Source organism: Crocodylus porosus, unplaced genomic scaffold (genome assembly GCF_001723895.1).
Source record: "Crocodylus porosus isolate Cpor-Errol unplaced genomic scaffold, CroPor_comp1, whole genome shotgun sequence".
Lineage (NCBI taxonomy): Eukaryota > Metazoa > Chordata > Crocodylia > Crocodylidae > Crocodylus > Crocodylus porosus.
The window spans coordinates 99,759,446-99,772,759 of NW_017728931.1; the positions used below are offsets into that span (position 1 = coordinate 99,759,446).

Below are 13,314 nucleotides of genomic sequence, written 5' to 3' on the forward strand. Positions count from 1 at the left end.
GGGCAGGTGGCAGTGGTGCTGGCAGGGGAGGGTATAGGGGGAAGTTGCAGCCACCACAAAATCTGCCATAGTCCCCCCCCCATAGCCCCATCTCCCAGCACAGACCCAGGCCGGCCACCCTACCAGGAAGAGGCTAGCTCAGCCTTTGGCCCTGAGCCCACAGTGGGTAGCCTGTGCTCAACCCACACAAATCCAGACGTGTCCCCCATGCCGCCTCTGAGGGTGCATGCAGCAATGAGAGCCACCCCTCCCACCCCCAACAAGCCACTTGCAGCTCTGCCCCATGCCCTGCTTCAGCTGGACAGTGCCTGCCCTAGCCCCTCTAGCCTTCCTTACTGTGGGGGCCTCAAGCTGCTCCCACCACAGTCCTTCCCCCCAGAGACTTACCAGCTGGCTGCTACTCTCCAAGCTGTCCAGCTGCCTTCCTGGCCCTGTGCATGCTGTGGCTACATGCACGCACACAGCATTTACCGGTGATGTTATCGGCCACATTGGCCAAAAAAAGCCAATTGCCAATAAAGTCAATTTTCCTTTTATCGGTGCTGATACAATATGGACTGATATACTGGTGCACCTCTAGTTTGGTTTAGTTTTTCCCTATGAAAAATTTTAACTTTTTGTTGAATTTTTTTTAAAAGTGAACATTTTTATTGAGCATTCCATTAGGAGATTTAAATCAAATGACTCGCATCCATTGGACTCTGTTTCAGGATACCAGTCTTCAGCCAAAAGCAGGAGCATTTTCTCAACAAAAAATTTTGTCCTGACATACCTTTGAAATGAATCATAAAGTAGTGCAGACCTAAAAATATTACAGAAATTCAGTGGTGAATATGTATAACCATTAAAATGTGGAACCATGAGGATATAAGGGAGAACAGTGGTAGGTTTCTGCTAATCATGATGTGTTCTAAACTCATTGGTTGGTTAGTATCTGTACAGGACAGCATTTAAAAAGCTTTATATTATCAGCAGGTTACCATATATTACCATGTGAGGAAGAAGCACTCAGTTTAATTTGGACTGAATGGCTGAACTGTTCAGCTTTTAGGTATTTTCTTCTTTGGTAATATCCTTAAAATCTTTGCAAAAGTAAATTTTTAAATAGTTTTAATGGTAAAACAGCTATTATGGATCTGGGTGCAACCTATTATGGATCTGGTGTTTTCCTGGGTATAACACCTAATATATGTTGTGGCCTCAAATCTTGCTCTTTTACTTGTACTTGAGGGACAAAGAGATCACTGTACTGAAGCATGCACATTCCATTGTGACTTGAGCTCATTTTTCTTATTAGGCACATACAGAAATTACATTTGTGGTGCAATTGGCCCCTTGAAAGTGTTCTACAGCTGTACCCAAACAGCACTCCAGAGCTGTGGAGTGCTCTGATTGCACGACAAATTAACCTTCATTATATGAGGGTTCAAATGAAGGTGCTTCAAAGCAGAGCACCTTCATTAACTTCTGTCTGCTCCTGCATCTGGGATAAAGCAGTCCAGCCCCATTCCTGATACTGTCTCAGGATGGGAGGGGGAGCAGGTAGAGGAGGGAGGTCCAGTCAGGTTTGCCTAGCCTTGTTGGGCGGGGGAGGGGGGAGTGGTTGGTTTGGAGCCCTCCCTGAGGTGAGGGGCTCTAATCCACTCGCTGACCACATACCCCCCCTCTGGTGCAGCTAAGTAAACCCCAGAACAGTTCCCTCCCTTGCCTTCTCCCCTTCCCAATCTGAAGAGGGGGACCGCAGACCAGGGTGGGACTTAAGGAAGAGGCTACAGACAGACAGCTTCTCTCACTGGATTGGCTACAGATTGGAGCTTGATTCCCCCACCCTCCCCACCCAACAGCTAACATCTTTTGGATCAGGAGGGTTGGTCTAATTTATGGTGTTTTATGTGAAGTCCCATGGGTTAGACTGGGGAGCTGCACTTCTGTCTGCGTCCATTGACTTAAGACTCTTACTGGCTTATGATCTTTCTAAAGATGGAAGATACAGACAGAGATTGAGACTATTTGAAAGCATATCTGGGTAAATGGCTCACTTACAACTCAAAAGCTCTGCTCCTTGGCACAAATTTTGTACATTCACATGTCTAAGCAGGATCCTTGAACTTTTTTGCTCCTACCTCAGTAGGCAAACACTGTATTGCAACAATAATTTTAAATCATGAGATCATAACTTCCTTTTGAGAGAGTGATTGTTAAGGCACAAACTGACAATACTAGGGTTGAGTTCTTTTGTGCACATGAAGCAAAAGATAAACTTCATTGATGTGTGTGTTGAATACAGTATATCACCCTTGAAAACTGAAGATACTCTTTTTCAATACAAAATTACTTTTTGGAAAATTGGAATCTGGGATAGTCTGGTAATAAGCATGTGGTAAGATTAATTCTAAAATGGGTCTTTTAAAACTATTTTATTCTGTATCTGGTCTTTTTTGCCTCAAATTGTTTCAGAAATGGAATAATACAGATTTTGCAAGCTTTTGTTTGAGAGAAAACTGGTTGAAATAACACATGTATACCTTATTCAAAATTATTAGGTTGGAATGAGCTAAATTATTAACAGTTGTTGTATCTAATTGTTATAATTATAGACTGCAGACTGGGCCAGGTCAACAGTTCAAGTAACCCTTAAATGGGGCCACTGTGAAATTAACTAAGTAACAGCATTCCTTTACAACCGATTTACGTGATACAATTCTTTTTATTGTAGTAAAAGAGGCTAGGCTTTATTGTGAAGTGCCCTTAATGGTAGACAACTTAGAGGGCTGTCACTGCACCTAAAAGCTGCCGTTGCTGCCTACTAGCTTTTAGCATTGATGCTTAGAAAGCTTCCGTCACACCGTTCGTTACTTGACTATTCTTCATGCTGTGTTCCACGTAGGCAGGAACACAAAGAGTCTTTAAAGTATAGACATATTGAGACAAAAATACATGTGCCTTGTGTATTTTGCATGTTTTGATTTCTGACCTTTAATTTGGGCTTGTATTGCTCCCGTTCCTCCAGTTTATTCTGAGTCACCATATCTCCACCTAAACAGCATTTTGTCTGAGAACTATTCATTCTCTGCGAGGTGCTGTAGAATGATGCAGTCTATATTTTGCCTGATCTCTGTGCAATGCTGCTTCTAATATGTGTCAGCACTTTATTGGGCAAGAGACCAGGCTGACGTCCAAAATCACCACGGTAATGTTATTTTATATAGAACTATATATGAGACTGGATCTTTGCAGACATTTTAGATGTTCATGTCCTGAGGGCCTTATCTAAATTATTTGACATAGCTGAATGATATGTTCATATTAACTGCCAGTATAATCTATTAATCCTTTCCTGGAATTTTTTTTTTCTCATGTGAATGAAATGCCACAAGTCTGAAAAGAGATTTAAAAAAGCAACTTAGGGCAGGTATAGACATTACATTTTTACTGGTATAAGGGATTGGAAACCAGTCTTATACCTATAACAGAACAGAAGCCCAGCACACAAAACTGGTCGATACCTGTAATGGAACAGAAGTTTGACACGCGTAGACTGGTATAAAAACGGCAGAACCCCATCTAAGATTTGCTGCCATCCCACCAAAGGGTGAAATGTGTGTTCTGTTTGCTAACAAGCTAAACTGCATTGCTTCCAGAAAACCACATAAGTTAGATTGCGCCTTGGGTTTTTTTTGAATGTCTGTACCTAGTCTTGGTTACATTGCCCTGAATAATAAGATCGAAACTAAAACTCCATCACTTGAAAGAGCTCTGTACTTGCTTTTTTGTGTGCCATTCAACCTGAATATGGGAGTGTGTTTTGGCAACAAAAAGAGAAAATAATATGATTGAAATGACATCAGATCGTTGATAAACATTTGGTTGAATAGTCTATGAATATTATGGCTTGGATGCTTTTTCTATCCGACTGCCCAGAATAGATTTCACATCTCCTAGAGTGTTTTAGTAATGCTTTCCAGAACTTTTGATGATGGGTTTTAATGCTTTATTTACTAAGGCAACATTGGCAGCTTTGGAAAAGTAAATTCAGCTGTGCAGGGCAGAAGCAGTACCTTATTCTGGATGATCCCAGTGGAGCTAAAATATAAGCAAGGAGGAGAAGGGAAGAAGGGAGGAGGTTATCTAATAAGTAATCATGCTCAGTTTGTTCAGACAGTATTTATGTCTTGATTCTTTGTACAAAATATAGATTTCACTGTGTTCCATCATCCCCACAAATACATTACAGTTCAATTTATTTAGTCGGTCTAATAAAAGATATCACCTCTACCCAAATAATTTTGTCTGCTTAAAGTAAATCAGGCATTTGCAAAGGCTTATGGAAGTAATCAGGATATAACAATAATTAAAATAATGCTATTTAAGAACACCTGACAAATGGTGCTGAATATATATGTTTACTACTGAGAGGGTGTTTCTTCAAGACCCTTCGTAAATGCTAGGGAGTCACGGTTATAAGTGGGTACTCAAAGTTAAACAGTTGTATCATCATGTGTACTCCTTCTCTTCGTCCTCTTTTATGGGCAGAAATAATCAGATGTATCAAAATACTATAAATTTAGGAGGAAGGAAGTATTGGTGTTTTCTCTCACTTATGATTACATTGGAATTTTCCCTTTCAAAGAAAGCATCTGCCCACACTCCAAAACATCCTCCTTCTCATTCCCACCATTTCATCAAATAAAAATACTTCATAGGGGATCAGTCTGAGGTCCAGGTTTGGACTGGTGGCCTTTCAGCATCTTCCAACCACATTACCAGTAATTCATTAGAGTATCTGAAAGAAGGCACAGTTTTTACATGGTGTGATTTTTCTCTGCACAGGAAATTAGGGCAAAGTAGTTATTATTGAGCTGCCATTAGAGAACAGCCACCACACACTCCATACGTTTGCTTACAGGTCTAAATATAGGTGATACTGCGATACTTCAGATAACACCAAGTGGTGACTACTGGCAGATGCTTCTTTGTTGATGATCTAAAAGTCAGTTGCTGATAGAAAGTATCCATGGACTTATAAAAAGTCTTATATAAAGGCTTAATCTGGGTTTCTTTGACATTTAAGGTTTCCATTGACTTCAGAGGATTTAGTGATTTTTCTGCATTTAGTTGGACTTACATAATCAACCAGTTGCTTTAATAATGAAGCCTGGGATGTTAATGCACATTGAAGAATAATTAACAGAGGTTAATATTTGTGAAAGTCATTTAATTGAAGATTACGGTGTTTCTACATAGAATGTAAAAGCAAAGACCTGTCACAGATAAAAGCCAGGTAATCAGCAGTTGTAAATCAGTTGTCCTATGCCAGCTCACTGAAAAGCTGCCCCATACAGTCTAGCTTGTCTCTTTCCAGTCATTCTAGCAGCATTTTTTTAGAGGGAATTTTAAAAGTTTATACACTGGGAGCCATCAGTTTAAGAGGGCACATGCAAAAAGGAAGAACCTGAGAGTATTGACACAAAAAGTAGATAAAAATTCCATTTCTGCTTGCATCTGATTATTAAAGTAGGAACCAGTATAGACTGTTGTGATGGAGGCAATGACAGACTACAGTACACACCTTGCAAACAACGCTTCCTTAATGCAGGGGCTCATTTGGGGTCTGTGTTAAGGAGCTTGCTTTCAAAGCACAGAAGTAGGGAGACCTCTTGTACATCACCTGCTCTGTTAAAGGGCAGTCCAGAGTTGAAGTAGTTCAGAGAACCTTGCATGGATCTTCCATGGATGGAGAAATTTTCTCTGAGGTGGAATTTTTTTCAGGGCTATTAGTCATTATAAAAAGTATGTATGAACGCATTAGCTTAACTCATCTCCTATCATGATGGGCTTTTCTTCTTTTTCTAAAAATATCCTCTCACAATTGAACACACAATGCTGATTTATGTGAAATGAACTGTATCAGTATCACAAAGCAGAAAGCTAGGGTTGGAAGGGACCTCAGAAGGTCATCTAGTCCTATTTCATATGCCCCTGTTTCTGATGCTAGAAGTTACCACGCCTTGGTCAATCATGTATTGCTTGCAAATAAAACATTTGGAAATCAAAATTCCTAAGTGTGAGGTTTTAAGTTTAATAGGACAAAACCTAATGTTTTGTAAGTTACTGCAAGGAAACTGCAGGGAAGCAGCTCAAAGTCTCTAGTTTAGTCACTCAAGTTACTTGTTGGCATTGAGGCAGGTAATGCTCTGGAGACTTGTCAAGCAATTTCCAGTCATAGTGAAGCAGTAGCTCCCAGGAGTGTATTAGTTCAAGAAGGACAGGAGATTTAGCTGTCCTTACTACTGACACCATGAGGTTCATAGTTCAGTTGTCTCTCAAGTCTGCATTCCAAAACGAGGAATTTAAAAAAAAAAAAGGAATTGAAGTGGCCCAAATTGATTCCAGGATTCCTCAGCATACTCAAGGTCAATAAAAGATGACATACAGTCTGCCCTGGTCTACTCTCTTGGCTTTCTAGCTTTTAAAATGCAGTGATGGGGATGTGTGGTGTGGCTTGGGAAAAGCCACTTGTATAGTGAAGCATTTAATAATTGGTTATAACTTATTCTTTGTTGTAAAGATGAGGTCCTGGCTGTAGCATATTAAGCTGCCTCTTACCAGGCTGCTAATTTCATTCTTTTAAATCATTCTTTTAAAAAAAAAAATAAAAAGAAGAAGCAGTAAGCAAGCTGTTGATTTGTAGACTTGCTGGGGAAACCAAAAGGGAGAACCTGTCTTTGCTCTTCTAATTAAGATTTTCCTTTCTTTCTTTTTCAGTGAGTATGTTTTTGAACACATTAACCCCCAAGTTCTATGTTGCCCTGACAGGCACATCCTCATTAATCTCTGGGCTCATTTTGGTAAGTACTAGATGTATTAACTTGAATTTACAAATTGCTTCCATTGTCCATAATGTAACAAATACTGGCAAGACTTCTTGTGCCACATTTAGATATGTTTTCCCTGCCCCATTGCTCCCCCCACTACCTTTCAAATTTATACAGTCCATGGAATTATTAGTATTTGTCCTAAAAGAAATGTTTCACTGATGTTTCCTTTTAAGAAAAAAAAATCCCAACAACGCAGCATGAAGGAGCCAACCTTTAATAATTCAAACAAGTTGCGTGTAAAGTGTTGCCTTGAACAAATACAGCAAAAATAAAACCATTCTTGGAAGAGAAAAAGACTTAGAGATCGTTAGTATGCTCTTTTCAGAAGGCAAAGCTATAGATGAGGTATCCTATTAAAAAATGGAGGGGTGCAGTATTGGTAATAAACCTGATTTTAGTGTCCTGCTTCCAAGTGGTGATGATTGCACTGGAAAGAAAGAGATTTAAATGAGCATGAATTTACGTATAATACTTTTGATACCTTTACTGGGTCCTGTTAGAATGTACTTGTTCTTTTAAACCTCTCAGAGTAAAAAAGATGCACTTGAGTAGATTTTAACACCAGCATAAATGTATATGTCCATAGTGGTGCCTGTGTTTACAGGAACCTGGACCTTGTTTATCATATTCATAAAAAAAAAAAAAAAAAAACTGAAAAGAGTTGGAGTATCATGATTATATCAGGCTCTTTCTTACATACCTTGGTGCTAGGAGCAGGTTTATTACCTTGTTTCATGTTTATTCAATCTCTACCTTTGTTTGCAAAAAAGTCACATATTTCTCTAGTTTGCTGAGTACTGCATTTTTGGTCTCTGCTGTTATAGAATGCTTTACCTGCATCATCTGAACTTAGTATTAGCCCTGTGCTCTTTTGTTCAGTGTGGGAGCAAAACTGGAATAAAATAGCAATGTTGAACTACTGTAAGATGAACTGCTCACAGTGGCCTCTCACTGTCAGTGAGTTTGAACTCAGGGCTGAGCATTATCATTTAATCCCTTCTCTAGGAGTTGTGTAATTCTAGATATATAACATCCATTCCAGCCGCTCACCCCCTGAAATCTCCATAGCCTCTTCCTATGAGACATAGGATGAGCCTGTACAGCTCAGATAAAAAAAAAAAAAAAAAAAGTCAAGTGTGCTGCTGCTTTGCTATCCAGAGAACTGCTTCACTTGAATGTTTACAAGCAACAGAAGACAATTACTTAATGACTGCACCTTGGGCATTCTTCAGAACTGTGTAATTTTAGTCCCAAACCACAGCACAGCTCTTCAGAGAAATCAAGAGTTCCTTGGGAACGTGAACAACGTGGTTCAGACTTCAGAGAGCGAGAATGAAGACGACTGTAGGACATGGTAGAAGAGAGACAGATCTTTCCCTTATGGAAATATTAAAGGGTTTTTCCTATTATTATAGGAAAAAGCAACTAAATTCTGTATAAATCAATCCCCGTTCTTTCCATTAGAATAGGCTGAGTGCTATAGGGATTTTTAAACCATCCTATACAATTACAGAGCAAACTGCAATCCTTTATTAAATGTCTACAATGTTAGAAAATGTACATTTGATAGGACTTTCTCTAAGGGCAATTTAAAGGAGTGGGGATGGTTTCTGGGAGACTTGCAAAATGGAAGTGGATCTCTGTGCCTGTGGTTGCTAATGGGAGCTTGATTAAAAAGGACTGTGACCAATTGGAGTTTAGTTTAAAAAAAAAAAAAAAAAAAATATTAACAGGAGGAAGCAAGAAGAACATAGGTCTGTTATTTGGGGCAGAGGAGGAAGGTCAGTGTCAAAAAGATTCAGGTTTCTAAATCAGGCAGTGGTGGAACAAAGACAACAATGCTTTATGGTATGAAAGAAGGCGATCCATCAATGACTCAGAAAGATTGCAGCCAGAAGACACAACAGGAACAGAGACTCTGGCCTGGGTAGTAGAGTGTCTGAGGGGCAGGCTGTCACTCTTAGAAACTTACAGAGAAGATCAGACTGAGGTCTAAGGCAAGGATGGACAAAATATGGCCTGTGGGCTGGATCTGACCCACCAAGGAATTTTGTCTGGCCCATTGAGGGTCCCTCAGCACCACCTGATGCAGGCGTGGACGGCAGCCTGGGTGTGGCATATGTGGCTGGTGCCGCTGCCCTTGGGCATGCAGTGGGGCTGGGGTGGCGTGGCAGCCAGACTCAGCAGGCCCTGCAGTGGTGGCTCCTTCCAGCTGTTGCTGCCAGTCTCCTCCACTGCTGCTGCTACCGGACTCAGCCCCACTGCCCAGGCACGCTGGCCCATCTTTCCTGCACCCATTGTTGGGGGTGCTGGATGGAGCTGGCAGGCAGCATCTCCATAGAGACCAGCCTGGGCAGGGTGCAAGGGTGGGCATATGGATGGAGCTGTGGGCAGATGGGGAGTGGTGTCCAGGAGAAGGATGGGCAGGCAGGGCCTGATCCCAGAGCAGCGAAAATGGTTATGGGGCTGGGGCACATGACTTGTGAGAAGAGGCTGAGGAAACCGGGCTGATTTAGTCTGTAGAAGAGAAGACTGAGAAGGGATTTGATAGCAGCCTTCAACTACTGGAAGGGGTTTGAAAGAGGATGGAGCTAGACTGATGTCAGTGGTGGCAGATTACAGAGCAAAGATCAATAGTCTCAAATTGCAACAAGGGAAGTTAGGGTAGATATTAGGAAAAACTTTCTCACTAGGAGGGTGGTGAAGAACTGGAACAACTTAGCTAGAGAAGTGGTGGAATCTCCATACTTGGAGGTTTTTAAGGCCCAGCCCGCCAAAGCCCTGGCTGAAACAATTTAGTTAGGGATGGTCCTGCTTTGAGTGGGGGGTTGAACTAGATGACCTCCTGAGGTCTCTTCCAACTCTAATTCTCTGTGATTCTATGATCAGGATAGCTGGGTGGTGACAGCACGGGGCCGGGGCCAATGATTCACTGCCCACACACGCCTGCACTGGTGCTGGTTCAGTGGGCCATGGCATGCAGGGAGCAGATCGCAGCTCTGCCCTAGACCTGCACTGTCGCTACCCTGTGATCCCAGGCCCTACCCACCCATCCTGTTCCTAGACACTGCTCCCTGCCCACCTGTGACCCCATCCCATCTGCCCACCTGCGTGCCCTGCCCATGTGGGTCCCAGGTAGGTCTCCATGGAGTTGCTGGGATCACTGGGTAATGACAGCCCGGGGCTGGGGCCCATGGAAAAGCTGTGATCTGCCCCCTGCACCCCCCTGCCTGTGGAGCCACAGGCACGCAGGGATTGGATCACAGCTCTGCCCTGGGCCCCGGCCCCATGCTGTCATAGCCCTGTGATCCCAGCCCTGGACCTAGCCCCGTCTACCTGTCTCACTCCCAGAAGCCACTGCCTGCCCACCCGCAGCCTCAATCCATCTGACGAGCAGAGTGTGGGGCAGAGTTACTTGGGGACTTTTGGCAAGCTGTTGCAGATCAAACGAAGTGATCAAAATAAGTGTTTACCCCTGGCCTAAGGCCTAATAGCTTTAAGTGCTATTATTTAGCAATTTGAAAAGGTCTTCCCCAAGTAGTGGAATCTAGCCCTGTGATTGGCCCCAAAGAGGAAGTTGGAGAAAACTGAGAAGAGGGAAGAGATAAAAGGTTTAAGAAATAAATTCAAAGGGTGATAATAAGACTTGGTAATGGGGAAGACTGGGAGCAACTAGCATCCTTTGTGTACCCTCAATATTGCTCTTAATTGTTGTCCAGTTCTCCAGTACTACAGCAGTACCTGTTTGATAGCTATCTGTTTAATTTCCTTGCCTGTTGCAGGTAAAAATCAGGAAGTCTACAAATGATGCCTGGGGTGAGAGGGGCAGTGGATTTGGTTAGCAAAGAGGCAATTCAGTAGAGGATAGTTGTGGTGAGAGTTGCTTTTGATTTGATCAGACAAATTAGTCGCTTGTAGCATCCCATGCATATGGCTGTGCTGTTTCTGGTTCAGTAAGTAGCCTGTACAGAGTAGCGCGGCATGTTTGATGGTACATGCTTGGCAGGTAGGTTTATGATGCAGACATTCCTAGTGTTTCAACAGAAGTAGCAGGGGGAAGTTCTGGTCAGGTAACATTAGTAAGACACCCACTAGCCTGTTCATTTTACAAACTGATGGCACACCAGCATGCTAAGTTATCTAAACCACCATATTTTTGTACATATATCATTATCTTTTTCCTCAAAATCAGCGGGGGAAAATGAGGGTGCACAGTATTACATTTATGCAAATCCAAGACAGCCCTAAATTTAAAATGCACCTCTCCCCCAGTAATTAGATTCTAGACATAGAAATTTCATAAATGTGTTATATATGTAGAATTGAATTGTTGGAGAGTCACCTTAAAGTCACCTGTCCACTGCTGCAGCAGGAAAGCCATGGCAGGAGGTCATGCAGTGGGGGGGAAGCAGTAGGAGGGCAGAAGGGTGGGTGGGTAGGTGGTAAGGGAGGTGGGCAAATGGGGAAGTGGTGGGGGGCAGATGATCAGGGAGGCAATGAGGGGACAGGCAGTGGAGGGCAGTGGGAGGGGTTGGCAGTGGGGCTTGATCCCTGCCTCTTTCTCCCCACACTTTACCCCCTGCTGCCTATCCCTGAGTCCCTTTCCCCCTTCCCCCATGCTTACCCTTGCTTTGGGTCTGGTAGGCTCCATCCCTGTTCCAGCCTGGGGCACAGAGCATGTGTTTGCTTCAGACCCAGGCTGGCCCTGTACCTGCAGCAGCAGCATGACAGCTCTGGCTCCAGGGCCTGGCCTGAGCTGTCGCTGCTGTCTTGGATTGGAGTAAATGCTCTGTATATGAGGAAAAAACCTTCCCCGGGTCCAGAAAATTGATGATAAGGGTGGGGACGTGGTAGATAACACCATCACTGCTTCTTCTTCCCACCACTTTCTGTTGCCAAATTTCCAGACCCACGGGAAAGCTCCCTTCCCAACTGCATGCCAGATCGGGCTTTGCAACTGGGCTGTGGTAGCCCCACAGCCAGATTTGGTGTGCCAGGTCTGATCCAGCATATGGGCCACAGACTAAGTATACCAAGTCTGACCCAACACTGGCTCAAGATGTTCATGCTGGATTGGACCCAGCATGCTGACTGTGGGACCTTGCATTGGGTTGTACCTAGCACATGGCACTAGCGCAGCTGGGTTGTGTCTGGTTCCTGGCTCCAGTACCAGCAGCATCAGGCCTGGCTGCGCAGCTTTGGCTCCAGAGCTGGCAGGATTGGGCCTACCTGTGAAGCTCTGTCCCCAGCATCAGCATGGCCCAATGGTGCTGGCATGCAGCTCCAGCCCCAGTGCCTGCATGGCATCAGGGCTGGCACACAGCCCCCAACCCTCACACGGCTCACAACCCCCAATTCTTCAGCTGCCAAACCCCAGCATGCAGTTTGCCAGCCCCAGTATACAATTCACTAGCCCCCAAACCCTAGCACACAGCCCTCCAGCCCCAGCAGAAGACCCTATATCTAAGGTAAAGCTTTTTTCTTTCTTGGGACTTTGTCAAAATGGGGTGCATGCTAAATTTGGGGTGTATTAAAAGGGAGAAAATACAGTATACCCCAGCTTAATACAACACATTGCACAACACATGCAATTCTCAAACACCTATTCTTAATAAGGTCTTAAATGAAAATCTTTCTAAAATAAACATTCTTTTCTCAGACCTAAATTACTGTGATTTTGTCCTATGGGCTGTGCTAATATGGGTTGGAATTTTCCACCATATGGTCTGTTTTGGCAGATTTATTTCATTATCAGTTTGCTGTATTTACTTGTTAGAAGCTGGAATCACAGTTAATGCAGGTTATGAAATGAAGGAAAATGCCATCATTTTAGAAGAGTAGCAACTGATGGGACCCTCACATACTTCATATTTATGACATTACTAGATACAGCAGTGACTCTGTGATGGTCAGCATTGGGTAATACTAGTGCTTATTTTGCATTGCTCTGAAGTAAAATTATACTTTTCCCCTCTTGTTTCGTCTCTCTGAGAACATATATGCCTTATGAAACCGTGGCTCCACTGAAGTCAGTTGATTTTAGCGGATCCTTTTTTTCCTAGTTTGCATAGCTCAGAAGAGTACAAAGTCTTCTTCATGTCTGTACCCTCCATCTTCCTGTTTGGTTGGTTACTTTACATAATTTAAAATGAACAAATTAAATCCTCCACTGCCCTGTCTCCTCTAGCACTTCCTGGGATTAAGTTTATGGCCTAAATTGGATCATTGGGTATATTCCATGTATAAACAGGCCTGAAAACTTGGTTTTAACCCAGTTGTCCACAGCTCAATTTAAAAACTTAATTCTTGTTTATAGCATGTGTTGGACTTCACAAAGTACAAGTATTTTGTAACCGGGTTAACATATGAGACTTTCCATAGATGAGATGCTGTAGCCTAGTTATAACACAGTTAGGATGCGGTGGGTGCATCTATG

At 42.9% G+C, this 13,314-nt stretch overlaps 1 protein-coding gene across 5 annotated transcripts in view; it reads left to right on the plus strand.

Annotated features, from left to right (window-relative positions):
* Window positions 1-13,314, plus strand: part of ST7 (suppression of tumorigenicity 7) — a 208,765-nt gene that overhangs the window by 91,849 nt on the left and 103,602 nt on the right. For all 5 annotated transcript variants that reach the window (XM_019543420.1, XM_019543419.1, XM_019543417.1 and 2 more), the window contains exon 2: window positions 6,766-6,848. In XM_019543420.1, coding sequence (XP_019398965.1) covers window positions 6,771-6,848 — 78 coding nt within the window. In that variant the 5' untranslated portion in view covers window positions 6,766-6,770. The remainder of the gene's footprint in view (window positions 1-6,765; window positions 6,849-13,314) is intronic.